This window comes from Capsella rubella, unplaced genomic scaffold, assembly GCF_000375325.1.
Source record: "Capsella rubella cultivar Monte Gargano unplaced genomic scaffold, Caprub1_0 scaffold_6, whole genome shotgun sequence".
NCBI lineage: Eukaryota > Viridiplantae > Streptophyta > Magnoliopsida > Brassicales > Brassicaceae > Capsella > Capsella rubella.
The window spans coordinates 16,437,898-16,463,905 of record NW_006238918.1 but is presented as its reverse complement, the minus strand read 5'-3'; the positions used below and the strand labels follow the sequence as shown (position 1 = coordinate 16,463,905).

Sequence of the window (26,008 nt, the reverse complement as noted above, 5' to 3'; positions counted from 1 at the left end):
TGGGCCTTAGGCCTTTTAATTGCTTCAAATTTGTTACTATTGGGCTTAGTGATTCGTTAATAGTGCCTCCTCCGTAAAAAAACAACGCAAGTGTTATTTGTTGTGTACGGTCGTCGTTTGGGTTCGGATACACTACACACACTCGCGGTCGTCGGACGGGTATAAATAAACGAAATGAAATTAAGAATGACAAAATTGGTGGTGCATTAAGAGGAACAAAACAAACAAACAAACAAAAAGGTCAAAAGCTGTTTGTAGTAGTTCCCGCTTAACGTGTGTATTCTTGTGATTGAACCATCAGACGTGTATCTCTCTCTCTCTCTCTCTCTCTCTCTACGTACATTCGAACATGTAAAACAATCTCCTCGCCATGTCTTCTTTTTTTTATTTACCCAGCTCATATATGCCACTCGCCATTCTCTCATTACACAACCTTATTATAAACTAATCTAAGGTATATAATCTTATCATTAATTACATAACTGATTTTGTCTTATACTACTAATATGGTTACAAATGTAATATCTTACATTGGACACGATATAATATATTTATTTATTTATTTTCTGTACATATTTGTGATACAAATTCACTCAAAATATTGACGGTATTTATCATGGAATATTATATATATACAAACAAATGATATAGATTATGATAACGCTCTATCCAGTGATTCACTACTCTAATCATAAATGTAGCCATGTTATTTACCATCTATATAATTACATATTGTAATAGTATTGGTTTATAAGCTTCTTATCGCATTTTTGGGCTTAAACTAACGTTCCAAAACAAAACAAAAAAAAACTTTCACTATACTCAAATGGGAAGATATAATAAGAGGTTACTTTTTAATATTTTTTAAAATCATAACATCAAAGTTAACGAAATTACAATGGTAACAGATGGAAACAAAATTCACCTTTTTGGCAATAGATCAAAATTAAAAATTATAAAATTAAAAACGGAAATTGATAAAATCCAAATTAACTCGTTTCTTGATAAAAAGCCGTGAATCTCAACACCATTGATGAGATTCCAGAAAGAAAAAACAACGTGTCTTCATCTTCTACTCGGGAGAGAAAACCCCTAAAAAGTTTGTAATCAATTCTCAAATCAAATCTCTCACAAAGCCATTTTCTTATGGGAGAGAACAACATTCACAAAGAGCAAAAGTCACTTTCATACGACAAATCTAATAAACCCTTCTTTCCTTCGTCGTCACCATGCTCGTTTACAGCGATGATCGTCCTCTTGATCTTCGCCTCTTATCTCCTATACTCGTTCAGTTTCATCTCCTTCCTAAACCCATACTCCCCTTCTAAAATCCCCAATTCCCTCCTCGTACCCGTTATCCGTATCGGGTCGGGTCTTAGACCAGAGGAGCAACAACCCCAGACAGAGCTCAAACACATCGTCTTCGGGATCGCCGCCTCCTCAGATCTGTGGAAGCATCGTAGAGAATACGTCAAAACATGGTGGCAGCCTCGTCACCGAGAAATGAAGGGCGCCGTTTGGCTCGACAAGCCCGTCAATGATTCCGTCTCCTCTTCCTCTTCCTTGCCTCGGATCAAAATCTCCTCCGACACCTTGAGCTTCAAGTACCGCTACCGTAGCGGACACAGATCAGCCATCAGGATCACCAGGATCGTGTCGGAGACGGTGAGGATGCTGAACGGGACGGAAGCCGAGAGAAACGTCAGGTGGGTTGTGATGGGTGACGACGACACTGTGTTCTTCACGGAGAACCTTGTTAGGGTTTTGAGAAAGTACGATCACAAACAGTTCTATTACATAGGAGCTCCGTCGGAGAGTCATCTGCAGAACCTGCACCAGTTCTCGTACGGGATGGCGTACGGCGGAGGTGGGTTTGCTATAAGCTATCCGCTGGCCAAGGTTCTGGAGAAGATGCAAGATCGCTGTATTGAGAGATACGCTGATCTGTATGGCTCAGATGATAGGGTCCATGCTTGTATGGCTGAGATTGGCGTTCCTCTCACCAAAGAAGTTGGATTCCACCAGGTTCCTTCTTCTCTTCTCTCTATTCATTTCATTTTTTCTCGTTTTTGGTTTAGTGATGATCAGATAACAAAACGTCAAAAAAACTTTTAAATCCGTGATTTGATTCATTTTGCCACTGACGACTCCTTTTCTAAAACCATAGAAACCATCTCCACACTCGTTAGTCTCTCTACTCTATTGGTGATGATTAACTAGTATCCTAGAATGTGAGTTTTATATTAGTTTGTTTGTTGTTGCAAAATTTGATAACAAAATTTTGGTTTTAGAGGCGATTGATAATTTGTGTTTAAAAGTTTGATTTTTTTCACCAAGAGTGGACAAATTTTGTATTTTTAGTATAATATTCTTTTTAAGTAATATTGATGCATTTCATGAATATTGGTGATTAAGGTTTAACTGATGTAGATACATGAATTACAAAACAGATGGATGTATACGGGAATCTCTTAGGCCTATTGTCAGTCCATCCGCAAGCGCCGATAGTGTCAATCCATCACCTAGACGTGGTCGACCCTATATTCCCAAAGACAGACCGAGTCAACGCCGTAAAGAAACTGATGATCCCAGCAAAACTCGATTCAGCCAGTCTTGTCCAGCAGTCGGTATGCTACGATACAACTCGACAGTGGACAATGTCAGTCTCGTGGGGGTACACGGTTCAAATCACGCGTACCTATATGCCAGCAAGAATGATGGAGATGCCCACCCGCACTTTTAACGACTGGCACAAACGCCACGATTTCACTAACCTTGCCTTCAACACACGTCCCATTACATACACTGACTGCCAGCGTCCGCGTGTGTTTTATCTCTCTCGTGCGTTTAGCAATTCCTCTTCCGATACAACCATTACCGAATATCTAAGGCACGATGAATGGTATCCCAAATGCGACTGGGGGATCGCGGATCCTTCCGATATCAATCAGATAGTTGTCCACAAAAAGCCTAACCCGGATAGGTGGAACAAGGTAAACTTTTGACTTTTGTTCATCTATTATATTATACGAAGTTTATTATAATGTTGGTGACAAAATCAAAATGTTCTATTTAGGCTCCCCGGAGAGATTGTTGTAGATTAGTGCCTACAAGGAAGAAGGGAACAATGGTGCTAAACGTGGCAGCTTGTGCAAATGACGAGATTGTTGCTTATTCTGATAAATAGTTTTCTTGTTTACTCTTTTTACAAATAGTCTTTACAAAGAGGACTTGCTTTTTTTGTTTGTTTTTTGTTAGTCACATTTATATAGTTAGGGAATAAAATACATCTTTTTGATCAAATATTCACCAACTACAGTATGAGTGTGACTATGTATAGTGTATACAAATCTCTTTGTATTTTTTTTCTCTCTATGAAAACTATTTGAAAAAAAAAAAAAAAAAAAAAGCACCTCAGTTGTATAATCATATATATATACATGGGCTTTGTTCAAAAAAATAATATATATACATGGGCTTCAGGCCCATTAGTTTTATTAATGACAAATTGAAAACGGAACAGCTGGCCAGGGGGTAATGACGCGTTCGTTGACTTGGTCTCTCTCTCTCTCTTTCTCTCTCGTTTCATTTCATAACATTTTTGTTTGTCTGCCTGTCTGATCTGTTCAATCAATAATCGAATTCGACTGCAATAATTTCCACGAAAATGGCGATCCTCTACTCAAGGATCGTATTGTATCTCTTTGTCTTCCTTCTATCGTCTTCTGTGTTTGCCTCTTCTTTCTCTCCTCCGGACGAGTACCTCGTCAACTGTGGTTCCGACGTTGACTCCACCGTCATCGATAACCGCCGCTTCGTCGGCGACGCAACCGTGGATCTCTTCTCATCTGAAGGTTCAATCGCTCTCCGAGGAGAACATCTATCTCCGAACGTCCCACAGATCTACAGAACCGCTAGAGTTTTTGCGCGACAGGGGAAATACAAGTTCAATGTCAACGAGGCAGGGACGCATATGGTACGTCTCCATTTCAATCGGCTCGATTCCTCTAAAATCGAGATCGGTGACGCTCTGTTTCACGTTATCGTTAATGGTCATGTCGTGCTTAGGAATTTTAGCGGCGATGACTCGTCGTCTAATTTTGAATCTAGGGTTAGAGAATTCTTGATTTGGGTCGATGTTGGAGAGCTTGTTATCAGGTTCGTTCCTAGTCAAGATTCTAAATTTGCCTTCGTTAATGCCATCGAAGTCATATCTGCGCCTAAGGATTTGATTGCTGACGTTGCAACCTCTGTATCCCGTGACGGAACTGACAAGTTCAATGGTTTAGCTAAACAAGCTATGGAAGTTGTGTACAGAATCAATGTTGGTGGTAGAAAAGTTACTCCTTTTAATGACACGTTGTGGAGGACTTGGCTTCCTGATGATGACTTCTTCAAAACCGGTGATGGGTCTTCTGAGAAAACTTACTTCACCGGTAGGATTAAGTATAGGTCCGGAGGGGCTAGCCGAGAAGTTGGACCTGATAACGTCTACAACACTGCCCGTGTGAGTAAAAGAAGCAGAGGGTTGGTTGATATGAGCTGGGATTTCCCAGTGACTGCGGGTTACAAGTATCTCATTCGGATGCATTTCTGTGACATAGCTAGCAAATCACTCGGCAGGCTATATTTCAATGTTTACATTAACGGGAACTTGGCGTACCAAGATTTTGATCTCTCATACGCTGCGGATAATGTCCTTGCTTCTCCGTATTACATTGATTTCGTCGTCGATCCTACTGCTGATTACAACAACAACAACAACAACAGCCCTTCAGGATCGCCGATTACCGTAAGTGTTGGACCATCAAACAAGACTAGTGTTGATGAAGGCGGAGTTGATGCGATATTAAACGGTGTTGAGATCATGAAGATGAGTAACTCAATGGGTAGTCTTGCTGGGTATGTTTCAGCAGAGACAATTCTGAGTAGTTGCCCGAATAGAAGAAACCTGAGCATATTTATCGCAATGTTGGCGTTTATGTGTATATTTATGAGCTTCTACATTGTGGCTCAAAGGAAGAAAGCTAGGGATAACTATGGCTGGACAAAGCTGTCCTTGGACGTCCTTGAAGATCATCCCAAATCCGGGAATCAATTTATAGCAAGAAAGGCTTGATGATGCTTTTGCTTGTTTGGATATATTAACAATGGACACTTTTCCTTTTGAGTTTTTGTTTTCTACTTTTATACGATTGAATAATCTTCTTTTTTTTCTTAGTTAGGTTTGTAATGTTTAACAGTGGTGTTGAATGTGTTGTTTATACATACGTATGTAACTGGTGTATTTATTCAATGATATATGGAGAGACTCTATGTAATCTTCGAAATGGATTTGGATTTTTTCTTTTATGTTCATATTGATCATGTTTTTTTTTTTTTTTTTTTTTTTTTTATCATGTTTATAAAGCGATGTCTCTTTTGTTTGATAAAACTACTGTAGTAACCTTTTCGGCTTTTCTAATACCACTTTCAATTCAAATAGCCAAATTACTACTGCAACTGTTGTCTTATAATTTCTGTGAAATAGGTGATTCATTAAACAAATATTAGACAATCAATCTATAGAAAGGTCAAAGGTCGCGGTGATGTCATGTCAGGACGATGAGCAACGAAAGAATGGTACGGTTACCGTACCGCATGATCCTTACCTCCGAATCAAGTGATTACATCATAACCATTAATCTACGAAGAGTTGCCATTAGATTTTTGTCTTTTGTTCTCTTTTCACCAAAACATGAAATCAGAAACTATATATGTATTCTTAATTAAATAGCGTTAGGGCATCCTCATTGCTAGTATTTTAGGGGGTAAGATCCCTTAAGATTTGCAAAGGAAAATCCTTATATAAGATAATTTTTTTGCAAATCTTAGGAGATCTTACCCCCTAATATACTAGCAATGAGGATGGTCTTAGAGAAATAAAAGTTGCATGGTCCTTGGCATCTTCCCAAAAGTCAAAATACGAACTTGTACTAATCTTCTTCTAATCCCCTCTAGTTCAATATTTATCCATTTTTACTTCATGTTGACAAAAACAATTAAAATTAAAAACAACAAGATGATCCATGGAGAGAGCCACATGCCTGAACCATGCACTGGTAAGTACTTTATCATACATTCCGTACGAGGCACTCCATTACAACATAATATGTATTAACGCATTCTCTTATATATATATACACTTCCTTCTTCTCTCTTTCTCCACAACAACATTAAATCAAGATCAAGAGAAAGAGAGCAAATTAGAGAGAAGATAATATGGACAACAGCAAAAAAGTTTCAGCCACAAACCCATCGTCGGGAGATGAGTTCAAAGATGTGGTTAAGGGATTGATTAAGCTCTTGATGCTGGTGATTTTCCTTGGAGTCCTCTTCATTTGGGTCGTTATGCCAACAATGGTCTATCGAACCAAGTGGCTACCTGTCATGCGCACCGAGTTTAGTACATCGACTTATTTTGGTGCAATAGGTTCGTATATACTATATTAATCAATCTTGTTGATAATCATTTTCCTTAAATGATCACATTGTATAATAATTACAAAATGTGACGGTTTTGACTGTCTCTGTTTTGGCGGTATGCAGGCTTGACCTTCTTCATGTTCATGTTCCCTATGGTCCTCCTGGCTTGTTTGGGATGTCTCTACCTTCACTTGAAGAAACCAAAGACTACTAATCATCTCGTCAGGTAATTATATACTCATCAACTAACCACGCTCATTCATTAATTAAAACTATATGTATTCCTTCGTGACGACACAAATGTATATATATATGACCTTAATTGACAGAGAGAAGATGACTGAGGGAGGGGTGTTAGCAGCCATGAGAAGGCCGATGCTGGTCAAAGGGCCACTGGGGATAGTCTCAGCTACTGAACTAGTCTTGTTTGCAATGTTTGTGGTTCTTCTTCTTTGGGAATTTTTCATGTACATGCGCAATGCGTTCCCTACCATTACTCCTCAATCAGCCGCTAAACATCACCAAAAACTGTAAGTACTTTTTTCACAAATACAGCTTAATTAATTGGTTTCTATTAATAACTTCATGAGTATTTTAATAATTCCAACATTATATATAGATGGCAAGCGAGGTTGGAGGCAATGGCAATAAGGATCGGGCTAGTCGGAAACTGTTGTCTAGCTTTCATATTCATACCGGTGGTGCGTGGGTCATCATTGCTTCCGGTTATAGGGCTGACGTCGGAGTCAAGCATCAAGTACCATATATGGCTCGGTCACTTGCTCATGACCTTCTTAACCGCTCATGGTCTCTGTTTCATTGTCTATTGGGCCTCAATGCATGAACTTTCTCAGATGGTGAGCTGGGGCAAGACCGACATGTCGTATGTTGCCGGAGAGATAGCTTTGCTGTCTGGACTTGTGATGTGGGCTACTACATATCCATCTATTAGAAGGAGATTCTTTGAACTTTTCTTCTATAGTCACCACCTTTACATCGTCTTCATGCTCTTCTACGTCCTCCACGTAGGCGTCGCTTTCTGCTTTATCAGCTTCCCCGGTTTCTATATCTTCATGGTTGATCGTTTCTTGAGGTTTCTTCAGTCACGCGACAATATTCGGTTGAGCTCTGCACGTGTTCTTCCTTCCGACGCCGTTGAGCTCACTTTCTTCAAAAACAAAGGTGAGTTCTTAATTATCAAGTTTACATGTATGATTCAGGATTCTGTTCTTCTAGTTAATTAATCTCTATGGGGACTAATTACATATATATTTTGGACTTGTCCTGATAGGGTTAGGCTGGACCAGTCTTAAGGTTTTTGGCACACCATAAATATAGCTAATCATATAAATATTGTGTTATCTTACAGAATTGGTTTATAACCCGACGAGCATATTGTTTGTGAACATACCGAGCATTTCGAAGCTGCAATGGCATCCATTTACGATTACTTCTAGCAGTAACCTCGAAGCAGATAAGCTAAGCATTGTGATTAAGAGCGATGGGAAATGGTCTACAAAGCTTTACCAGATGCTTTCTTCTTCTGATCACACCGATCGTTCTCTTTCTGTTTCTGTCGAGGGACCCTATGGACCTGTTTCAACAAATTTCTTAAGGTAACATAATCAATTTTAAACGTTGATATTCGATCGTGTGGTTAATCAAGCAAAATGGATTAGGGCTGGTCTTTCTTGTGCCTCAAGTAAGCTTTTTTTCCTTTTACCAGGCACGACTCTTTGGTTATGGTTAGCGGAGGCAGCGGAATTACCCCATTCATATCTATCATCCGTGACTTAATCTCCATGAGCCAAACAACGACATGTGAACTTCCCAAAATTACCCTGATTTGCTCGTTCAAGAAGGCTTCTGATATCTCCATGCTTGACCTCATCCTCCCCACATCTGGTCTCGAATTATCATCATCTGACCTGAATATCCAAATTGAGGCCTTCATCACCAAAGAGACAGAAGCAAGAAACGAAGAAAAACAGGAGATCAGAACCATCTGGTTCAAACCAAGTCCCTCGGACCAACCAATCTCAGCAATCCTAGGACCAAACTCATGGCTTTGTCTTGCTGCCATCCTGGCATCTTCCACCATAATCTTCATGATAGTCATCGGAGTCATGACAAGATACTACATTTACCCGATCGATAAAAATAAGAACCTGTACAATGCCACATCAAGATCAATCCTTTATCTTTTGGTCCTCTGTGTTAGCATCATGATGACGTCAAGTGCAGCTGTATTGTGGAACAAGAAGAAGTACAATGCTGAGAGCAGTAAACAGGTCCAAAACGTCGACATACAAAGCCCAACATTATCTCCTAGCTCATGGGCTAACAGAGAAATTGAGAGCAGTCCTCAAGAGTCGCTTGTTCAGTGCACCAACCTCCATTTCGGTGAAAGACCAGACCTCAAGAGTAAGTATACGTTTAAAAATTCTGTATACTCAACATTTGCAAATATACATAACACTCTGTATAATAACCATATATATATGTTTTGATAATGTGCAATGAAAGCAGAGTTTCTACTAGAGACCAAAGGTGCAAGTGTGGGAGTGATGGTGTGCGGTCCAAAGAAGATGAGACAAGCAGTGGCCAAGATTTGCTCATCTGGTTTGGCTGAGAATCTTCACTTTGAATCCATCAGTTTCAGCTGGTGATTACGCATTTATAATAAATATACATAGCTCCTCCTCTATTTGTGTGGTTTGCTTTGTGGACTCCCCTCTCTGTTTTTTTTTTTTCTTCTAAGGAATATTATTGCGGAAAAGGCCCCTAGTGTTTCGAACCATTCCTGTTTTTAAGTTTTGTATTTCCTGATGTGACGATTTGGTCCAAATCGAGGTGTGTAACATATTATATATTACGTAAATTCTGAAAATGTGTGATTCCATTATGGTATTGAATCTTTGATTAATTTGACACCACTTCTTTCATTAATTTGAAAGAAGAAAAAAAACACACACATAAACAAAACAAAAAAAAGCAAAGGTAATAAACGGGAAAATAGCATTACGAGTAATGAATGAGCAAGAACAAGTGATTTGTGTAACAGTCACTCCGTTCATAATACAATAACTAGTGGACCTTTTATTAAAAGTGAGGCTAAAATATACTTTTACGCCACTCATACTCAACATTATGTGTATTCTAAAGTAGCTTGAAGTAAATTAAAAATGAAGAATCAACCAAGCATTGATCTTAGTCATGTGTGTTGATATATTAGCTATCTCTCTATACTCTGTAGTAGTATGAATTAGAATATATTAGCTATATCTTTCTTAATAGAATGTGAATAGCTATATCCTATGTTCTTCAACTATTGTACGTATTTATCTTTTTTGCTTTTCTCATTATTTCGTCACTAACCCAATAATATAAGACCATATAACCCCAACGAGGATGCCCTAGTACACATATTTTTTTTTAACCAAATTGACATGTTTGGTTGTTTAACACAAGGCATCATACATATACATAGTTTTATTATCTCTTTTGGCGTACGTCATCTACTTTCTCTCTATACAATATATCCCGCCCTCGCGTTCCACGCTTACACCAAATTGTATATTACAAATTGATATAAATAGCCAACCCAAGTCTTATATATATATCCTCCTCCTCTCAAAATCTTGCTTTCTTTAGTTCTTCAATTTTCATAGAAACAAAATATTTTTAAATTCTTAGATTTTTCTCATATTTCACCATCCTTTAACAACAAAAAATAAAAGAGAATCATGGGCTTGTCTCACGGCGGCGCCGGAGTTATCATCATCGGAGTTATTCTGAATGATTTGATCAAAACGGTTCGTTCTTTGATTGATCCTCGTCGTTGGCTTGGTGTTTATTATACGTGGGGGAGTAGTAGTACTATCTCCTCTGGCCTAAACAAAATTCCGATAGACGATATGTTGCCGGCAACAAAATTCGAGGAGATGTCGTCAAGAAGGGTAAATCTGCCGGAGAGCTGCCGGATATGCCAAGAGGAGTTCGACGGCGGTGAGGATGTACGGTGTTTGAGGAATTGCGTACACGTTTATCACAGGGCGTGTATTGACCGTTGGATCCGTGACGATAAGATGACATGCCCTTTGTGTCGGACACCCATCGTCCCTGATTTCTATTTTTTCCGTTTGTAAAATTTAGAAAGAAAGAAGGCTTTATTACGTCTGTTTTCCATTATTATTAGATTACCACAAAAAAAAAACAACTCATTGTTGGGCCTTTCTTAATACAGCCCACATTGCTATTTCTAAGACTGAGAAAAGCGCCAATACTCTCTCTCTCTCTCGATAAAACCACGAGTTACACGTGGCAGTTTCACTTAACACATTTTTGTGTGTATTAATTAATTACGCCTGAAATACATTTTTTTTTTGGGTTATAGGATGCATACTACTGGGGCTACTGCATAGAGAGGTTAATTTCGCTATTAATAATATCAAAGATAATAATTAGTACAGTCACGTAAGCGTTAGAGATGCTGATAAATTTTTATACGTCCCCGGTGCACCTAACTTTATATAGTAAATACAAAGACTGACCGTCAGATTCTCTAGTGTGTCTACCTCCTCCTCACGCTTACTGAATTTGATTCGAATCGTGGCAGTTGATTCTCTTTGACCACCACGATCTAACGGCGGCCGTTTCCCCGACGGAGCTCCATCCACCACCACCATCGTTTGCCCCATTCCGTTCACACGTGTTCGCCACTCTCTTGCCTGTCGCGCGTAGCTCTCACGCTCCATATTTCTGTTTGTTTGTTTTGTTTTATGATGTCCCTTAATCAGTAGTGCACGATGATCTTTTAAGTTTTAACTCTTGAGGCTTTGGTCTGATTTCATTTCCAAACACCTTTTTAAGTTTAAACAAAAAAAACCTCGGAGTCGGAGGGAAGAAAATCCCATGTGCATGGTCTCAGTCAAACTCACCAAGTCACGTGACCCCATTGCCTCTATCACGTGATATATAGACGAGTACCCAATTTTGGATATCCACATATATATATGTCAGATGATTCTTAGATATAGATCCTTCAGGACATTTTTTTCTTGTTTTTACAGTGCTGTTTGTAAATCCCATTCATTTATGCCGTTGACATAAATATTTTAAAGATGTAATTAGGGAAATGACTTTACAAAAAAAATAAAATAAAAATTATTACAATTTATGTAGTTGACAAAAATAAAAAAGGATATATACATACAATATTGACCAAAAAAAGGAGTTGGATGTTAGGGTGGATCTTAACACAGGCGATTGTTGTCCTTGGAACTTAAATTTGGTAAAATTTAGCGGCAGCTTTTATTTTTATTTTAATATTTCTGACTAAATATATATGGAAGAGGGATATAATAGGGAATGAAAGTAAAAAACCTAAGGACATTTCCGTCCAATGAGAAAAAAACATATTGGAAAATATATTATGAAGGTCCGAGAAAAGCAAAATCAACTAAAATAAAATAAAATAAAATAAAAGAACCCTCCTCTCTCTATCGACTTGTGTGAGATCTGCTCCAAGAAAAATAAAAACTGGCGAGGAGGAAGAGGTGAATCGAGTCTATATGCTTACGTGGTGACCCAAAATATTAAGCGTGTTTATACATCTTCCTTCTTCTGTCTCTTCTTCTTCTTCTTTTCGGGGTAAAAAAAAAAAAAAGAGAACAAAATGAGGATTCGGAAGAACACGAAGCTGGCATCGGTTCTTTTAGCGACAGCAGGGTACGGCGGAGAGAGACAGGAGACGTATGTCTGTCACTTAAACCAGTCTCCATGGGATGTGATTCCTGTCACTTCCTCGGGCGATTGCGACTTAACAAACCTGCTCGACTCGTCGTGGTTCCTCCCTCTATCGTCTTCTTCTTCCTCCTCCTCCTCCCCGCCCCTCCTTCACCAGGTAATTCAATTCGTTTCCTTCTTTTGATTCCCATTTCGATTTCGTTTCCAACCAATGCCCGGCATTAGGGTTTCTTATCGTTATCTTCTTTTTTTATATCTTCCTTCGGGATACTTTGCAAAGAACCCTAAAAAAATTATGGATTTTGAGTTGCTGGGTCGTTTAATCTCTCGATTTGTGCCACTGGGTCGTTGTTATTTCGCTTCCTTGATTCCCATTTCCTTCTCTATCTCCGATTATTCTTTCTTTTTTTTCTCTCTTCGTTATTACAAAAGTGTCTCCACAATTATTTATTTTTCTTCGTTAATGACTCTCAGTTCAATGGAGAAGACAGCTTCAATGGGGATGTGAGCTTGGGAGATTGTAATGGCGCTGCTGTTAGGTATATTCTCCTTTTCCAATCCACTTGTCAAATTATCCAACTATTGTCTGCTGCTTCTCTTTCGTTTTGCTTCCATTCTTCTATATTTTCTTTTTTAGGGTTTTACTCGTGTTTTTGATAATCGGGTTATCTAATTTCGCCCGAATCCAATTGCCGGGTGACCCGGTTTCAATTATTCTTTAATTTTTTAATTTTATCGTCCAGATTTAATAACTCCATGGGAAACAATCACAGCTTCGTCACCGTCGAGAAACTTAATCTCAATGCGGCCGAGGATAAGTACGAGATGTCGCCGGACGCTAACGAACCAATGGATCAGAGCGATGATAACAGCGACAAGATATCCGAATCTCTCCCCGAGCCTAATTCGCCGTTCGAAACCTCCGGCGACGAGGACCAAGCGTGTGCTGTTACGATGCCGGCGCCGCCTAAACGAGGACGGCCACGTGGTACGGGAAAGAAAGCTCTAGCTTCGGCTGCGGCATCGAAGAATCCGTACGAGTTCTACTACTACTCCGGTTTCGGGCCGCGGTGGGGGAGAAAAAGAGGCGGCTCCGACGACGAGAAGATAGGTTTGGGCGATAATAATAATAATAATAAAAAGAGTAGAAGTAGCGACGAAGAGGGGGATAAAACGGCGGCGTTTGGAAGTGGGAGTGTGAGCTTTGATTATGTGGAAGAGGATGACGTGGACGTGATGGATGAAGATGAAGAGAGTGATCATGGGAAGAAGAAAAGGAAAGACAAGTTGATGAAGAAGACGATCAAGAGAGCAAGGAAGCCCGTAAAGGAAAGGTCTTTGAAATCCCTCATGTGAAATATTTTCTGTTTTCTCAGGCTACTTCTGTCTTTTCCTTTTTTTGTTTTGTTTATTGTCTGTTTATTTTTTATTTTTGTGTGGACTTGGTCTGAACATTTGTAGGAAGATCCTCTACATCTCTGTTGTATTTTCTTAGACGACTCTGTTTTAGTTTTTCATTAAAATTGTTTTCTTAAAACTTTCCTGTTCTCTATTCTTGTTTTTTTTTTTTAAATCTATCGTTAAACTCTTTTTTGAAACTTTTTTTTTTTGAGTCAATGCTATCATGAAAGTTTAAACCTCATTGTGATTGATACTTATAACTTTCTAAGCTAAATTATTGTTTACAACAACAAAAATATTTGAAAGTTTTATTTTTGATCACTTTGATACTGCTTTAATAGTTACTAGGTTCGGACCCGCGCTACAGCGCGGAGGAAATAATTACGTATATACAACCTTTAACGGATTACAATATGTTCATGTTAATGTTATTGCAATGCAGTCGATTACGGTGAATCATATATCTATGTAATAAGTTTAAATAAAAAATATAAATGAAAAGCGAGTAAATAATAATACATTGAGTTTTGATACAATTAAAAACAGTTAATATTTATCGACAAATTATTCAACTTGACCATTTTTGTAGTAGAAGTAGGAATATATGTAAAAATTACATACTTACAATATATTTTTTGAAGGACTAACCCGTTACAGAATTCATTTTTTAAAAAAAAATTATTCATAACTCGCTTTACAATTATAATTGTTATTTTAACAAACTACCCGCAAATTATCTAAAATTTACATAGTTTAATATGTAATATATTTTATCAATAAAAATTATGTCTCCAAAATAACATCTATGTCTCCAATATTTTTTTTTATATTTTAAATTCTAAATTTTTATATATTTGAACCTTTTAATTATAATATTTTAAAACTTTTGAAACTTTTAAATATGCTCATGTAACAATGGTTTTAATATTGGTCATACTTATACTGATTTTAAATCATTCTCCAAAATATTATATGTCCGTTTTGAAAAATTCAAAATGCAACATATGCAAAAAAATAATTCAATTTTTATTAAATATTTTTATTATATAGTATAATATCATAAATTAAAAATAATATCAAATAAAAGTTAAAGAAGAATAATAATTGTTTAGTTAGAGATTTATTAGGAAATCATAAAATTAGTTATGGAAATAATATAATTTGAAATGTAGATATGGAAAGTATCCGATGTATGTATCCAAACCCAATTTAATATCCAATTTTAAAGTATCCAATTGTTAAAATCGGATTAATTTTTTAATTTTGACCCGACCCGTATTCTATTTTGTACTTCTCTTTTACTAATATAGGGATTACTAATAATTAATTTATTCATCTATACATTTTTCCTTACCATTTTTATTTTTTAACGTTTAATTATACTATTTTCCACTCGCGGATTAGTCTTTTAATCTAAAAATATTACAAAATTAGAGTTTTCTATGATAATTAAGGATATAAAAAATTTTAAGAGCGTCTCTCATTTTTTAAATTAAAACTTATATCATTGTATCTACCGAATATTAGAATTTTTTTGTTGACAAAAAAAATTATAAAAACAAGAAAAATTTATTTTTGGATATAAGAATAAATTGCAATTTATATGACATAAAATTCTCGTCCTCCGTACAATAATCAACATTTCAACAATTCGGCGGTCTCGTAGTAATTCAAAACAGTTATTAGAAATTGATATATTAGTTACATAAATTTATATCAAGTTATTGAATTAGTATTACAAATACAGGCTAAATTGCTAATAACATAAAACATACCAGAAAAATAATATGAAAGTTAACAATATATTTACAAAAATTTGATACCTAAAACTTTGTTATAAATTCATACTAGTATGTATAGATTGCAACAACTTAGGACCATCGTTGGGGAAACTAGGAGAAGATTTGACCAGAATTTGTGGTTATACGTCTAACCGTACATTTAATGGCTTTGAGTAAAAATATCTTCTAAATGCAAGATGTAAAATATATTTTAATTCATTTTTAATTGTTTAATTTAGATTTATTTAGTGTTTATTTATGTAATAAAATTAGACCAATAGTTACATACTTTCTACTTTTTTTTTTAATCTTAGTTTAAGTAAGCTATATATTTTTTTGCTGTAATTTTGGATAATAAAATGATTAATCGCTATTTTAGATACACTCTTGACTCTTCTCCTCCAACTATGTTAATTATATGATGACGTGGAAGTTTGAGTATCAAGAAATAAAACTGTCAAAATATATACAGTAGTCTGTTGCACTGAGCCACTGACCAAAGAAGATCGGTGATATTAATAGCTTGTATTAAAACAGTGATAGATCCATAATATTACCTTATGAGGACAACAATTGTATTAATTAACGTGACTTCTTCAAGGATATATACAAGATATTTTAAAAAAGATTATGATTTCTAACAATTCAATTCAACAGTCAATACTTCATAAAAGTTTATCTTTATGCTTTCTTACCTTATCTATGTCAACATGCTCTTGTAATAGCTATAGGTTAGATTAATGGTTATGTATATATTAGGTTGACTGAAAATGTTTTTTTTTAGTGAATCATTCATTTATAGTAACTTAACGTGTATGGTAATAACTCAATTCAAATACACACCGTTAGTATTAATTATTATGTTTCAGAAGAGAAAACAATTTCAAATCAACAATTATCGTCGTGCGTATTGCGTACAATAATCATCCTGGAATAGGACAAATTAATATTCAAAACAACAATGAGTAATATAAGGTGTAGAGAACCTCAAAGACTTGTGTTGAGTAGCTCTCTGTAATCTTTACGAATTCCCCACAAAATCTCACTGCATTTTTTCATGCTTGGTCTAGAACGTCTATGAGGAGCAAGACACTGAAACGCCATCTCCAACACCTTCTCTAATGCTAAGTTGTTCGCTGGACTCTGTTCTAGCTTCGGGTCCAATACCGATATTGAATCTCCACCCGTGAACTTCTTTATCGCCTGATCAAATGATGATCACGACCATTCAAAAACCGAATCAAAATTAAACACGTACGTACGAGCCATACTTAATCCTACTATATATAGTAACTAAGATAATGTTTACCCATCTAATGGTGATGCGTTCTTTTTGTCCTCTGCTTAGCTCAATGGGACGTCGACCTGTGAGAATCTCGACGAGCAGGACACCGAACGAGTAGACGTCGCTTTTCTCTGTGAGTTGATACGTTGTCAAGTACTCTGGGTCTAGGTAACCTGCGGTTCCTTTGACTTGTGTCGAGACATGCGTGGCTCCTGATTCGGTATCCGGAGCCAATCTTGCGAATCCGAAATCTGCAACCTTGGCTCTGAAATTCTCAGTGAGGAGAATGTTCGAAGATTTGATGTCTCTGTGGATGATAGGTGGCTCTATATTTATTATACATCAAATAAAAAAAGCGAATGAGTCAAAGAACAAGTACAACTTCCATGGAAGGAACTAATAAGGAAAGATATATATTAAGGATTCTTACGTGTATACATGTGAAGATAGGTAATGGCATGAGCCACATCGGTTGCGATATCTAGCCGAGTCGCCATGTCTAGAACCTTTCCATCCTTGCCTGGAAACAGATTCAGTTCGAGATTCAAGAACAATGTTGGATTTGCTTGAAAGAATATTGAAAGGAGGGAGTAAAAAGTACTGACAATCCAAGTGATCCCTGAGAGTCCCATTGGCTACATACTCGACAATGAGAAGCTTCTCGTCATCTTGCACCACAAATCCATAATATTTAACCAGACTCAGATGTGTAACTTGAGCCAAGGTCTGAATCTCACTCTTAAACTCTGCACCTTGACGGTCGTCGTGCATACTCTGCATTTGTGTATATACCCATAAATGATCATATTATAATTATAAGCAACAAAATGTGATATTTGAGTTTTTCTAAGTAGCAGAAAGGTAAAGAAAATGATCGTAAAGAGATGATGGAGGAGAGACCTTTTTGGCACGTTTGACAGCTACGGTAGTGCCATCTCTAAGTTTGACCTTGTAAACAGTCCCAAAACCTCCTTGGCCGATCCTGAAGGATGGGGAGAAGTTCTTGGTAGCGTCGTAGATTTCATGGAAGGTGAATCTTGGATGCTCTGTTTCGTTAGCATTCCCATAATGCCTCTGCAAGCTTCCTGTTGAGCTCCTTCTACTACGGATGTTCTGTTCTGTTCAGAGTATACAGACACACAAAGACCAGAATAATAATTATAAACTGTGACATTAAAAAAAAACGATTAATCTTATGATCGATCAAACGGTAAAATTAAGTAATTAACAACATCAAACAACTATGAGAAATACAGAAATAAAAAAACGATGTACCTAAAACCTTTGTGAGAGTTTGAATTTGCAAGACTAGAATTCAAGAAAGCTGAGAAAGAAAGAAAGAAAGAAAGAGGAGGGGATGGAGATAACAGATACCAGAGGAAGAGGACTTAGAGTCGTGGAAATCTTTGGAGGAAAGGGAATCGGGAGGAGTGAAGCAGTTGATGAAGATGCCTGAGATCCAACTAGCGACGGAGCTGCTGGATTTGTCGGTGGTGGTGGTGGTAGGTGTAGGGGTAGGGAAGGAGCGATCGGTGATGGAGCTCGTTATGCTGTAATTAGAAGATGCGGTTGCAGGAGAAGATCCGCCGGTGTAGCTATGTCTCCGACGACTGGGCATCGGAAGTTTTGTTAAAGAACGTAGCAAGCAATAGAGGAGGACAAGGAGAAGAGACTGACTTTACACCATTTCAACTTACTTTTTTCTTCTTCTCCGTTGATTATTTTTTCTTCCTTCTTTTTTTTTTTATTTTTTTTTTGGGTATTTATTGCCGCCAGCTACACAACTTGACGACGTTATCGCAATTTATACCCGACAAGCTTTGATTATTAAGCCGCGTATATATATATATATATATATATTAGTCTAGTGATCTGGATTAGTTGTTTTAAATTTTGAAATTATCGTTGATTTGTAATAACTGAAAAATATATGATAGACTACTATTATTATTCGTTTATTACACGTAGTATTATGATGCCCGTGGATAATCAGACAAGACTATTATTCGTTATTACATAATAAACTACTAGTATCTAACTATTTATCAAATCTACGGAAGTTATGTGTGTGTAATATTTTTGTTATGAATATGGAAATTAAGTTGTCAACAATAGATAATTACGGCAAAAAAATGTGGAAAACGATGTAGATGAATAGGAGGATACCATTATTAGTTGAATACTAACCATAACCTATTCGTATGAATTCAATAGCGGCCACCATTATTAATAAATTATCAGACGGGTCTATTTATCAATCTCTTGTTTAAATGCGCAATAATCCCAAAATCGCATTAAATTTTGTAAGTTTCACAACATATGTAGATGTGCTAGTATACTAAAGAAAGAGGTACAGTATTTCAATTTTTCATTGTACAACATATATTCCCCTAAGAATAAGATACGTTTCTTTAATTAAGGGTTGGGTAGGCTTAAATGAAATTGGTAAACTAAAAGTAAGTAACTTTGATTTTAATTTAATCAATAATATTAGATTAGGATATATGGTTGGGAAGGAAGATTCATGGCAGTTGAAGTATGGATGATATTTCAATAGCCTCTGACGGAGACACAAGGTTTGACATATGTTTGACCTTTTTTTTATTAATGGGCCATGGTCCAAAATGTTTGTAGCCCATGCTTCAGAACATTAGCCCACGTGTCTATCTAACCGACGTCGTACTGTTATCCGGTTAAATAATAATGAGTTGCAGTGTCGGGAAGAATAATAATTAGGCAGAGTAATAAAGGGTGTGGGGTGGGGAAGATAGTTTAATTAACGACGATGATTAGCCTAAGCCTAATAATATAGTGAGAGAGGGCTCCCTTCTCCCTTGGCCAGCATTTCACTTTTCATCACCGGAGACGGACGGAGGACGATATCATAATCTCCGTCGACTTCTCAGGTTACCTTCGTTTTCTATTGCTTTCTTCGGTTTACGAATCCGTCTCTCATTTTTATTTTCTTTCCGGCATCTGTTCCGTTTTTTTTCTTCTAAAATAATTGTCTTGACCGCTTCTTCAATTTCTAGGGTTCACTCTATTGTCTGTGCTATTTTACGTTTTCAATTTCAATGTTTATGTGTTGGGGATTTGGCTGAATCGATCTCATGCTGTATTTAGTTTCTTAAGTTCTTCTTATGTGGTAGAGCTACGTTGTTATCAATTTTGAAGATGATTGTCTTATTTGATTATTATTGGACGAACATTGAAAATTTATTCACTGTCTTTGGTTGCAACTAGACTAAATCCTCCTTAAGATGTTCACATTCTTTGTAAAATTCAAGTTTTCAGCTATCTCCTACACAGAGCATTCTGGTACCTTTGTGATGAACTCTTCTCTGGGATTTTTGCTTACTAACACTTCGATAATGACTTCACTTTTACTGTTTTTTTGGGTTTGTTAAGTCAAAGTGTACTTTATTAATTAATCTTGTTTCATTCAATAAGGAAGACTCTTTATCTTCTTTCTTTCCTGCAGGGCATCTGTAAAAATGCTTCAAGGACTGTTGTCTGCTTAAGTATTTACAGTTGGTGAATATGGGAGGTTGCTGTTGTTCGTCCAGGAAGTCACATCTTGTTGGAACACCTGTTTACTATTATGTCCGTTTTTCTTTGCCTCCCTATCTTTTATTTGTCTTTTCTTTTTGTTACATATCAGAGAATGATGACTTTTAAAGTCTCCACTTTTTTTTTGTATGCTTGAGAGGTTGATTGTTAGAATACTAGAGGTTGTGGGGTTCGCTGTTGTTATGTTACCGTTGTGATAAATGTCTTCTGAACTTATTGTCAACACCATCTACAGTTATTTGATTGTAACACTCTTCATTCGAATATAACTATTTACTTAAGTTTGTTACGCAGTGTCCAGAATCTTTTGAAGAGCTTGGGCCTTCAGGAACACGAGCTGCTGTGGGATCAGCACTCACCACAGGCCTCTTGGTTGATATTGGTTTGGAGACATCTATACCTGACACCTTTTGCGCTCCTGCTCCTCTTCCATATGACATGCTATTGGGGAGACCACTGCCCACAGATTCTGAATCTAGCAAAGGAAGGGTTAGTGGAAGCAGTTTCGAAACGTTACCAACATGTGATGATCTCGGTGGGTCAGACTATAAAACTCAAGACACCTCAGAAATTATTTCGCCTAGGAAATCGGATTTTGCTAATCAGAAAGGGTGGAAGAAATTGGTAGATGAAGAGGAGGAGGAATCTTGTCCCATTTGCTTTGAAGGTAAGAAATCAAGATTGTTGAATGAACAGTTTCATATCGTTTTTGCTTTTATTAAAGCTAGCAAGATCCATAATTCATGTGGTTCATCATCAAGCAGATTATGATGTTGAAAATCCAAGACTAACAACAAAGTGTGAGCATGATTTTCACCTCTCTTGTCTTCTGGAGTGGATTGAAAGAAGCGATAGTTGCCCTATATGTGATAAGGTGTGTTTCCCGCTTGGATTTTATTTTGTATGTTTGCACAGATCAAGTGATTTCAAAAAGTTTGTCATGATGATCAATGCATTGCAGTTTTCTGTTGTTTACTTAGCAGTTCATTCCTATCCGTGTAATAGAAAGGAAACAGAGTTTGAAAATTTGTTGTTAGATATACAATTCATTGATGGTGTTTTGCTTAGATAGGGGAAACAAGTGCACAAATTGGCAACAACATACTAACATAATGTTTTGTTCTCCAATTAATGAGTGCAGGAAGTTGTGTTTGATGATTGCTTGAACTAGCATCACTAGACTACCCCATGGCTTGAAAGTTTGAGGTGTGCCGCTTGATTTGGTTAGTCTACTGCATAAAAAAATTGAATACACGTCTTTTTTGTCGTTGCTGGCACTGTTAGTTCCGTATTGTCTGCTTAGTTAATTTTTTTGTGTGGAATTGGTAATGTTGGTGATATTGTGCAATTGTAAATATTACCTAGCTTGTAGTTCGTCATGTGTGATCCAGTCAGGGTGTGATAAAGAAGAAAGGTCCATTTCAGTTGATATGATTTGCTGGCATCTCTAAAAATAATGTTCACTCTAGTCTTTTTGATAAGTCTTTAGCATATGAATCTTCTTTGTTTGGTTAAAAGAAAAGAGAGATTCAGTTTTAGATGTGGGATGGGGATACTTGCTAGCTAGTAAATCCATATAACAGTCTAAAAAGGAAATTATGAATATTCCAAATAAAATTTGATCGGCGTGCGACTAAAGTCTTGTCGTGTGTGCGTACGATATACTAAAGAGAATATATATAAAATTGATTCTTTGGTAATTCATTTTTGTTTGCCGCATAAACAATAATTAATAATTAAGACTTTTGGGTTAGGAATCAAATATTTTAAGGAGAAGACGAAGAAAAAGATGTCACTGGGTTTGACTTATAAGCACTTATGTCTGCCACCTCCCTTCTCCATTCTTACTAAAATTCCTCTTTTACCCTTTCCTTTTCTTTGATGCTGCTTTTATCACTCCGTCCACGAGAAAACATTTTAGTTTAGCCTCAAGAATGTTAATAAAACTTTACATTTTTGGATCGCATAATAATGATTAACTGACAATGGAAAACGAATTTACCAACAGCTGAAGTAGCTAACTGGAATAAAAGCCATAAAAAAGGAAAATTTTCGTGTATGAAGGACCTATAGGGGTAATATGGTCACTTCATGCCGCTGGGACTATATAGTTCCAAAACCTTTTCTTGAGAGTGAAAATATACTTTATCAAGATCATCATGTGTCTCTGAATCAAGTCGCCAGCTTTTACAGATTTATCTTTGCTTAAATTCTCTCCACAGTTCAAACGTATCTGTTTGTTAAAAGAAGAGAGAGGGAGAGAGAGAGAGAGAGAGAGAGCTCGTTGTTGCTTTTTGGAGGTTTCCCATGTCTATCAGTATCATCACCACCACCAAGAAAATATCAACACCATCCAAACGAGACATCTAAGAAGAAGAGGACTCAATGCCATGTACATCATATCTTCCTCTTCTTCTTCTTCTCCTCATCTTCCTTGTTCCACCTTCTTCCTCTGACAACAAAGTCATCATCAGAGGAAACCAAACGATCCTGAGTTTCAAATCAGTCTTCCGGCTTGGTTTCTTCAGCAGCACCAGCAGCAATGGTTCCTCCAATTGGTACTTGGGTATCTCCTATGCTTCTATGCCTTCTCCTACCCACGTCTGGGTCGCCAATCGTATCCGCCCCCTTTCCGATCCTCACTCCTCCACTCTCCAGCTCACCTCCACCGGCTTCCTTACCGTCACTACCTCCGACGGCGCCGTCGTTTGGCAGACCGATAACACTGACCCCGGTACCGATTTCCGGTTCTCGGAAACCGGTAATCTGATTTTGACCAAAGACGACGGTTCTCCGGTTTGGCAGAGCTTCGACAATCCCACTGACACGTGGCTTCCCGGGATGAATGTCACCGGTCTAACGGTGATGACTTCGTGGCGGACGCTCTTCGATCCTTCGCCTGGATTTTACTCTCTCAGGCTGAGTCCTGGCTTCAACGAGTTCCAGCTTGTTTTCAAAGGAACCACCCCCTACTGGTCCACCGGCAATTGGACCGGAGATGCCTTCGTCGGCGTTCCCGAGATGACCATTCCGTACATCTACACCTTCCATTTCGTTAACCCTTACTCTCCCGCCGCCTCCTTTTGGTACATCGTCACGCCCTTGGACTCAACTTCCGAGCCCATGCTTACGCGTTTCATGGTCGACGCCAACGGCCAGCTGAAGCAGTACACTTGGGAGCCCCAGACGCAGAGCTGGAACATGTTCTGGTTGCAGCCCGAGGGTCCCTGCCGCGTTTACAGTCTCTGTGGTCAATTTGGGTTCTGCAGCGGCCAATTGCTCAAGCCCTGTGCCTGTATACGCGGTTTCCGGCCTAAGAACGACGCCGCTTGGAGATCTGATGATTTCAGCGACGGATGCCGCCGTGAAAATGGTGATTTTGGCGACAAGAGTGATACTTTTGAGGCGGTTGGTGATCTGCGGTACGACGGCGATGTAAAGATGTCGCGGTTGCAGGTAAGCAAGAGTTCTTGCGCCAAGACCTGCCTAGGAAACTCTTCTTGTGTTGGTTTTTATCACAATGACAAGTCCAATCTCTGCAAAATAATACTTGAACCGCCGATAAATTTGAAGAATTCGAGCTCATTGACCAATGGTGATCTATTGTATATCAGAGCTCCGAGGAAAGGGAATTCTAAGGGAAACATCTCTAAAACCATCATTATATTGTGCAGTGTTGTTGGGTCTATCTCAGTTCTTGGGTTTACATTGTTAGTGCCATTGATATTGTTGAAGAAGAGTCGAAAGAAGAAGAGGACGAGGAAGCAAGACGAAGATGGATTCGCTGTCTTGAATTTAAAGGTCTTCTCTTTCAAGGAGCTTCATGTAGCTACTAATGGGTTCTCGGAGAAGGTTGGACACGGTGGTTTTGGGGCGGTTTTCAAAGGAACATTACCGGGCTCTTCCACCTTTGTGGCCGTGAAACGCTTAGAAAGGCCTGGAAGTGGTGAGAGCGAGTTCCGCGCAGAGGTATGCACCATTGGCAACATTCAACATGTCAATCTCGTTAGGCTTCGAGGTTTCTGTTCTGAGAATCTTCACAGACTTCTGGTTTACGATTACATGCCACAAGGATCCTTGAGCTCCTATTTGTCTAGAACAAGCCCCAAATTGTTAAGCTGGGAAACCCGTTTCAGGATTGCGTTAGGTACTGCCAAAGGGATTGCATACCTGCACGAAGGATGCAGGGACTGTATTATTCACTGCGATATCAAGCCGGAGAATATTCTTTTGGACAGCGATTACAATGCCAAAGTATCTGATTTTGGCTTGGCTAAGCTCCTTGGCCGTGACTTCAGCCGAGTTCTAGCCACAATGAGAGGGACATGGGGCTACGTGGCTCCCGAGTGGATATCGGGTTTGCCCATCACGACAAAAGCCGATGTGTATAGCTTCGGAATGACATTGCTTGAGCTGATTGGTGGTCGAAGAAATGTCATCGTCAATAGCGATACACTGGGAGAGAAAGAGACAGAACCTGAAAAATGGTATATAGACAATGCTGTTTACTTTGAATCAATTGTGATAGAATCAAAAGCAATGATGCATTGGATCAATGTTTTTTTTTGTTTTTTCAGGTTCTTTCCGCCATGGGCAGCGCGTGAAATCATACAAGGAAATGTGGACTCTGTGGTCGACTCAAGACTCAACCGAGAATATAACATAGAAGAGGTGACAAGGATGGCAACGGTGGCGATATGGTGCATACAAGACAATGAAGAGATAAGGCCAGCGATGGGAACAGTAGTGAAGATGCTTGAAGGAGTTGTGGAGGTGACGGTTCCTCCACCGCCTAAATTGATACAAGCTCTTGTCTCCGGGGATTCATATCGAGGAGTGAGCGGCACAAGTTGCAGCGAAGGCCATGGCTGTTCGGATCTCAATACCGGATTGTCTAGCCCCGGCTCACGGTCGTCTTTTGGTAGACCTTCTTCTCCTTGATCAATTTTAAGATGGTTTTGGTCAAAACGAGTGAGACTTAAATGTTTCATTGTATTTCTAAATTTGCTCTCTAAAGAGGGTTTAATTAGTTAATACTGTAATTGTCGGTTGTATGGGATGAAGCCTTAATGTGTCATTTTCCCATTTTAGAAAAGGGATAAGCGTTAGTGAAGTGAAGCATACATAGATTTTAAACTCGCTCATTGTTTACTCCTTTCATATTATCAAAGCTCAGTGAATGCAGTCATGAATTATTATTGTCAATCTTAATGGTGCCATTAACAGCTACTGGCTTGACTTAATCGATTGTTAACAGTTAAGTCAAAAGTTAAAACCATGGATTATATCTCCATCTTTTATGTTTTTCACGTTAATTACCATTAGGCATGTCAATCGGGCTAGCCCGGCCCGCCCCAGCCCAAAACCCGTAAAGCCCTCATATATTTGAGTCCGGCCCGGCCCGGCCCGAAAAATATGCGGGCCTATATTTCAAAGCCCGGCCCGGTCCTAACAGGGCTACAGGGTTTTTCGGGTTTTTTTGGGTTTTAGCTAACGATAAAAAATTAATTTATAAGTTCATAATAGTTTTTAAAAAACAATATTTAAAAGTATACTATAAAAATAATGTATCAAAATTTAAATAACTTATCAATATTCATTAAAACTAACTTAATTTAAGAGAAAAATTGAAGACTAAACAAATTATTTACACTTTAACCCAATAAAACATGGAACTGAAATACTTTAAAGTAGATGGTAGAGTCAATATCTATATATAATTTTAGCTTTGTTCAGTTTTGACATATATAAATAATAG

The 26,008-nt window shown here is 37.9% G+C and overlaps 8 protein-coding genes across 9 annotated transcripts; 7 read left to right on the top strand and 1 right to left on the bottom strand.

The window, feature by feature from the left end:
- Positions 1-1,058: 1,058 nt before the first annotated feature.
- LOC17882995 lies at positions 1,059-3,303 on the top strand. The gene is made up of 3 exons (XM_023780597.1): positions 1,059-2,025; positions 2,451-2,993; positions 3,077-3,303. The coding sequence occupies exons 1-3, from the start codon at positions 1,147-1,149 to the stop codon at positions 3,185-3,187; spliced, it is 1,533 nt and encodes a 510-aa protein (XP_023636365.1). The 5' UTR covers positions 1,059-1,146; the 3' UTR covers positions 3,188-3,303.
- A 266-nt stretch (positions 3,304-3,569) lies between these two features.
- On the top strand, positions 3,570-5,358 carry LOC111830046 (probable receptor-like protein kinase At5g24010). Its single transcript, XM_023780598.1, has one exon. It carries the CDS (start codon positions 3,668-3,670, stop codon positions 5,117-5,119), a length of 1,452 nt encoding a protein of 483 aa, XP_023636366.1. The 5' UTR covers positions 3,570-3,667; the 3' UTR covers positions 5,120-5,358.
- Positions 5,359-6,261: 903 nt separating this feature from the next.
- LOC17883727 (ferric reduction oxidase 2) lies at positions 6,262-9,134 on the top strand. The gene is made up of 7 exons (XM_023780381.1): positions 6,262-6,472; positions 6,589-6,691; positions 6,795-6,995; positions 7,085-7,647; positions 7,835-8,081; positions 8,192-8,889; positions 8,995-9,134. Exons 1-7 carry the CDS (start codon positions 6,262-6,264, stop codon positions 9,132-9,134), a joined length of 2,163 nt encoding a protein of 720 aa, XP_023636149.1.
- Positions 9,135-10,134: 1,000 nt separating this feature from the next.
- On the top strand, positions 10,135-10,613 carry LOC17883361 (E3 ubiquitin-protein ligase RHA1B). The gene has a single exon (XM_006289762.2). The coding sequence runs from the start codon at positions 10,212-10,214 to the stop codon at positions 10,611-10,613; it is 402 nt and encodes a 133-aa protein (XP_006289824.1). The 5' UTR covers positions 10,135-10,211.
- A 1,341-nt stretch (positions 10,614-11,954) lies between these two features.
- LOC17883303 lies at positions 11,955-13,765 on the top strand. 2 transcript variants are annotated; one of them, XM_006288259.2, is made up of 3 exons: positions 11,955-12,370; positions 12,688-12,752; positions 12,987-13,765. In XM_006288259.2, the coding sequence occupies exons 1-3, from the start codon at positions 12,143-12,145 to the stop codon at positions 13,567-13,569; spliced, it is 876 nt and encodes a 291-aa protein (XP_006288321.1). In that variant the 5' UTR covers positions 11,955-12,142; the 3' UTR covers positions 13,570-13,765. The 2 variants fall into 2 exon arrangements, with proteins under 2 accessions (XP_006288321.1, XP_006288322.1); XM_006288260.2 differs by having other exon boundaries at positions 12,957-13,765.
- A 2,452-nt stretch (positions 13,766-16,217) lies between these two features.
- LOC17882625 (calmodulin-binding receptor-like cytoplasmic kinase 2) lies at positions 16,218-18,429 on the bottom strand. The gene is made up of 6 exons (XM_006287790.2): positions 18,055-18,429; positions 17,581-17,798; positions 17,286-17,454; positions 17,111-17,200; positions 16,705-17,006; positions 16,218-16,598 (listed from the first exon to the last, which is right to left on the bottom strand). The coding sequence occupies exons 1-6, from the start codon at positions 18,296-18,298 to the stop codon at positions 16,383-16,385; spliced, it is 1,239 nt and encodes a 412-aa protein (XP_006287852.1). The 5' UTR covers positions 18,299-18,429; the 3' UTR covers positions 16,218-16,382.
- A 1,017-nt stretch (positions 18,430-19,446) lies between these two features.
- LOC17881092 (probable E3 ubiquitin-protein ligase RHB1A) lies at positions 19,447-21,731 on the top strand. The gene is made up of 5 exons (XM_006288658.2): positions 19,447-19,586; positions 20,162-20,283; positions 20,545-20,917; positions 21,015-21,124; positions 21,392-21,731. Exons 2-5 carry the CDS (start codon positions 20,221-20,223, stop codon positions 21,419-21,421), a joined length of 576 nt encoding a protein of 191 aa, XP_006288720.1. The 5' UTR covers positions 19,447-19,586; positions 20,162-20,220; the 3' UTR covers positions 21,422-21,731.
- A 669-nt stretch (positions 21,732-22,400) lies between these two features.
- Positions 22,401-25,455, top strand: LOC111830030 (G-type lectin S-receptor-like serine/threonine-protein kinase SD2-2). Its single transcript, XM_023780411.1, has 2 exons — positions 22,401-24,737; positions 24,828-25,455. Exons 1-2 carry the CDS (start codon positions 22,636-22,638, stop codon positions 25,189-25,191), a joined length of 2,466 nt encoding a protein of 821 aa, XP_023636179.1. The 5' UTR covers positions 22,401-22,635; the 3' UTR covers positions 25,192-25,455.
- Positions 25,456-26,008: the final 553 nt, after the last annotated feature.

Bases quoted from the DNA above. Each gene is read 5' to 3' on its own strand.
- LOC17882625 (XM_006287790.2), bottom strand. From the start codon at position 18,298: ATGCCCAGTCGTCGGAGACATAGCTACACCGGCGGATCTTCTCCTGCA. The intron at 17,455-17,580 runs GTCTCTCCTCCA...ACACAAATGCAG, and splicing joins CTGTCAAACGTGCCAAAAAG to AGTATGCACGACGACCGTCA. The intron at 16,599-16,704 runs GTAAACATTATC...TCATTTGATCAG, and splicing joins AACGCATCACCATTAGATGG to GCGATAAAGAAGTTCACGGG.
- LOC17883303 (XM_006288260.2), top strand. From the start codon at position 12,143: ATGAGGATTCGGAAGAACACGAAGCTGGCATCGGTTCTTTTAGCGACA. The intron at 12,371-12,687 runs GTAATTCAATTC...AATGACTCTCAG, and splicing joins CCCCGCCCCTCCTTCACCAG to TTCAATGGAGAAGACAGCTT. The intron at 12,753-12,956 runs GTATATTCTCCT...TTTATCGTCCAG, and splicing joins TGTAATGGCGCTGCTGTTAG to ATTTAATAACTCCATGGGAA.
- LOC111830030 (XM_023780411.1), top strand. From the start codon at position 22,636: ATGCCATGTACATCATATCTTCCTCTTCTTCTTCTTCTCCTCATCTTC. The intron at 24,738-24,827 runs GTATATAGACAA...TTGTTTTTTCAG, and splicing joins GAGACAGAACCTGAAAAATG to GTTCTTTCCGCCATGGGCAG.
- LOC111830046 (XM_023780598.1), top strand. From the start codon at position 3,668: ATGGCGATCCTCTACTCAAGGATCGTATTGTATCTCTTTGTCTTCCTT.
- LOC17883727 (XM_023780381.1), top strand. From the start codon at position 6,262: ATGGACAACAGCAAAAAAGTTTCAGCCACAAACCCATCGTCGGGAGAT. The intron at 6,692-6,794 runs GTAATTATATAC...CTTAATTGACAG, and splicing joins ACTACTAATCATCTCGTCAG to AGAGAAGATGACTGAGGGAG. The intron at 8,082-8,191 runs GTAACATAATCA...TCCTTTTACCAG, and splicing joins GTTTCAACAAATTTCTTAAG to GCACGACTCTTTGGTTATGG.
- LOC17881092 (XM_006288658.2), top strand. From the start codon at position 20,221: ATGGGAGGTTGCTGTTGTTCGTCCAGGAAGTCACATCTTGTTGGAACA. The intron at 20,918-21,014 runs GTAAGAAATCAA...ATCATCAAGCAG, and splicing joins TTGTCCCATTTGCTTTGAAG to ATTATGATGTTGAAAATCCA. The intron at 21,125-21,391 runs GTGTGTTTCCCG...TAATGAGTGCAG, and splicing joins GTTGCCCTATATGTGATAAG to GAAGTTGTGTTTGATGATTG.
- LOC17882995 (XM_023780597.1), top strand. From the start codon at position 1,147: ATGGGAGAGAACAACATTCACAAAGAGCAAAAGTCACTTTCATACGAC. The intron at 2,026-2,450 runs GTTCCTTCTTCT...ATTACAAAACAG, and splicing joins AAGAAGTTGGATTCCACCAG to ATGGATGTATACGGGAATCT. The intron at 2,994-3,076 runs GTAAACTTTTGA...TGTTCTATTTAG, and splicing joins ACCCGGATAGGTGGAACAAG to GCTCCCCGGAGAGATTGTTG.
- LOC17883361 (XM_006289762.2), top strand. From the start codon at position 10,212: ATGGGCTTGTCTCACGGCGGCGCCGGAGTTATCATCATCGGAGTTATT.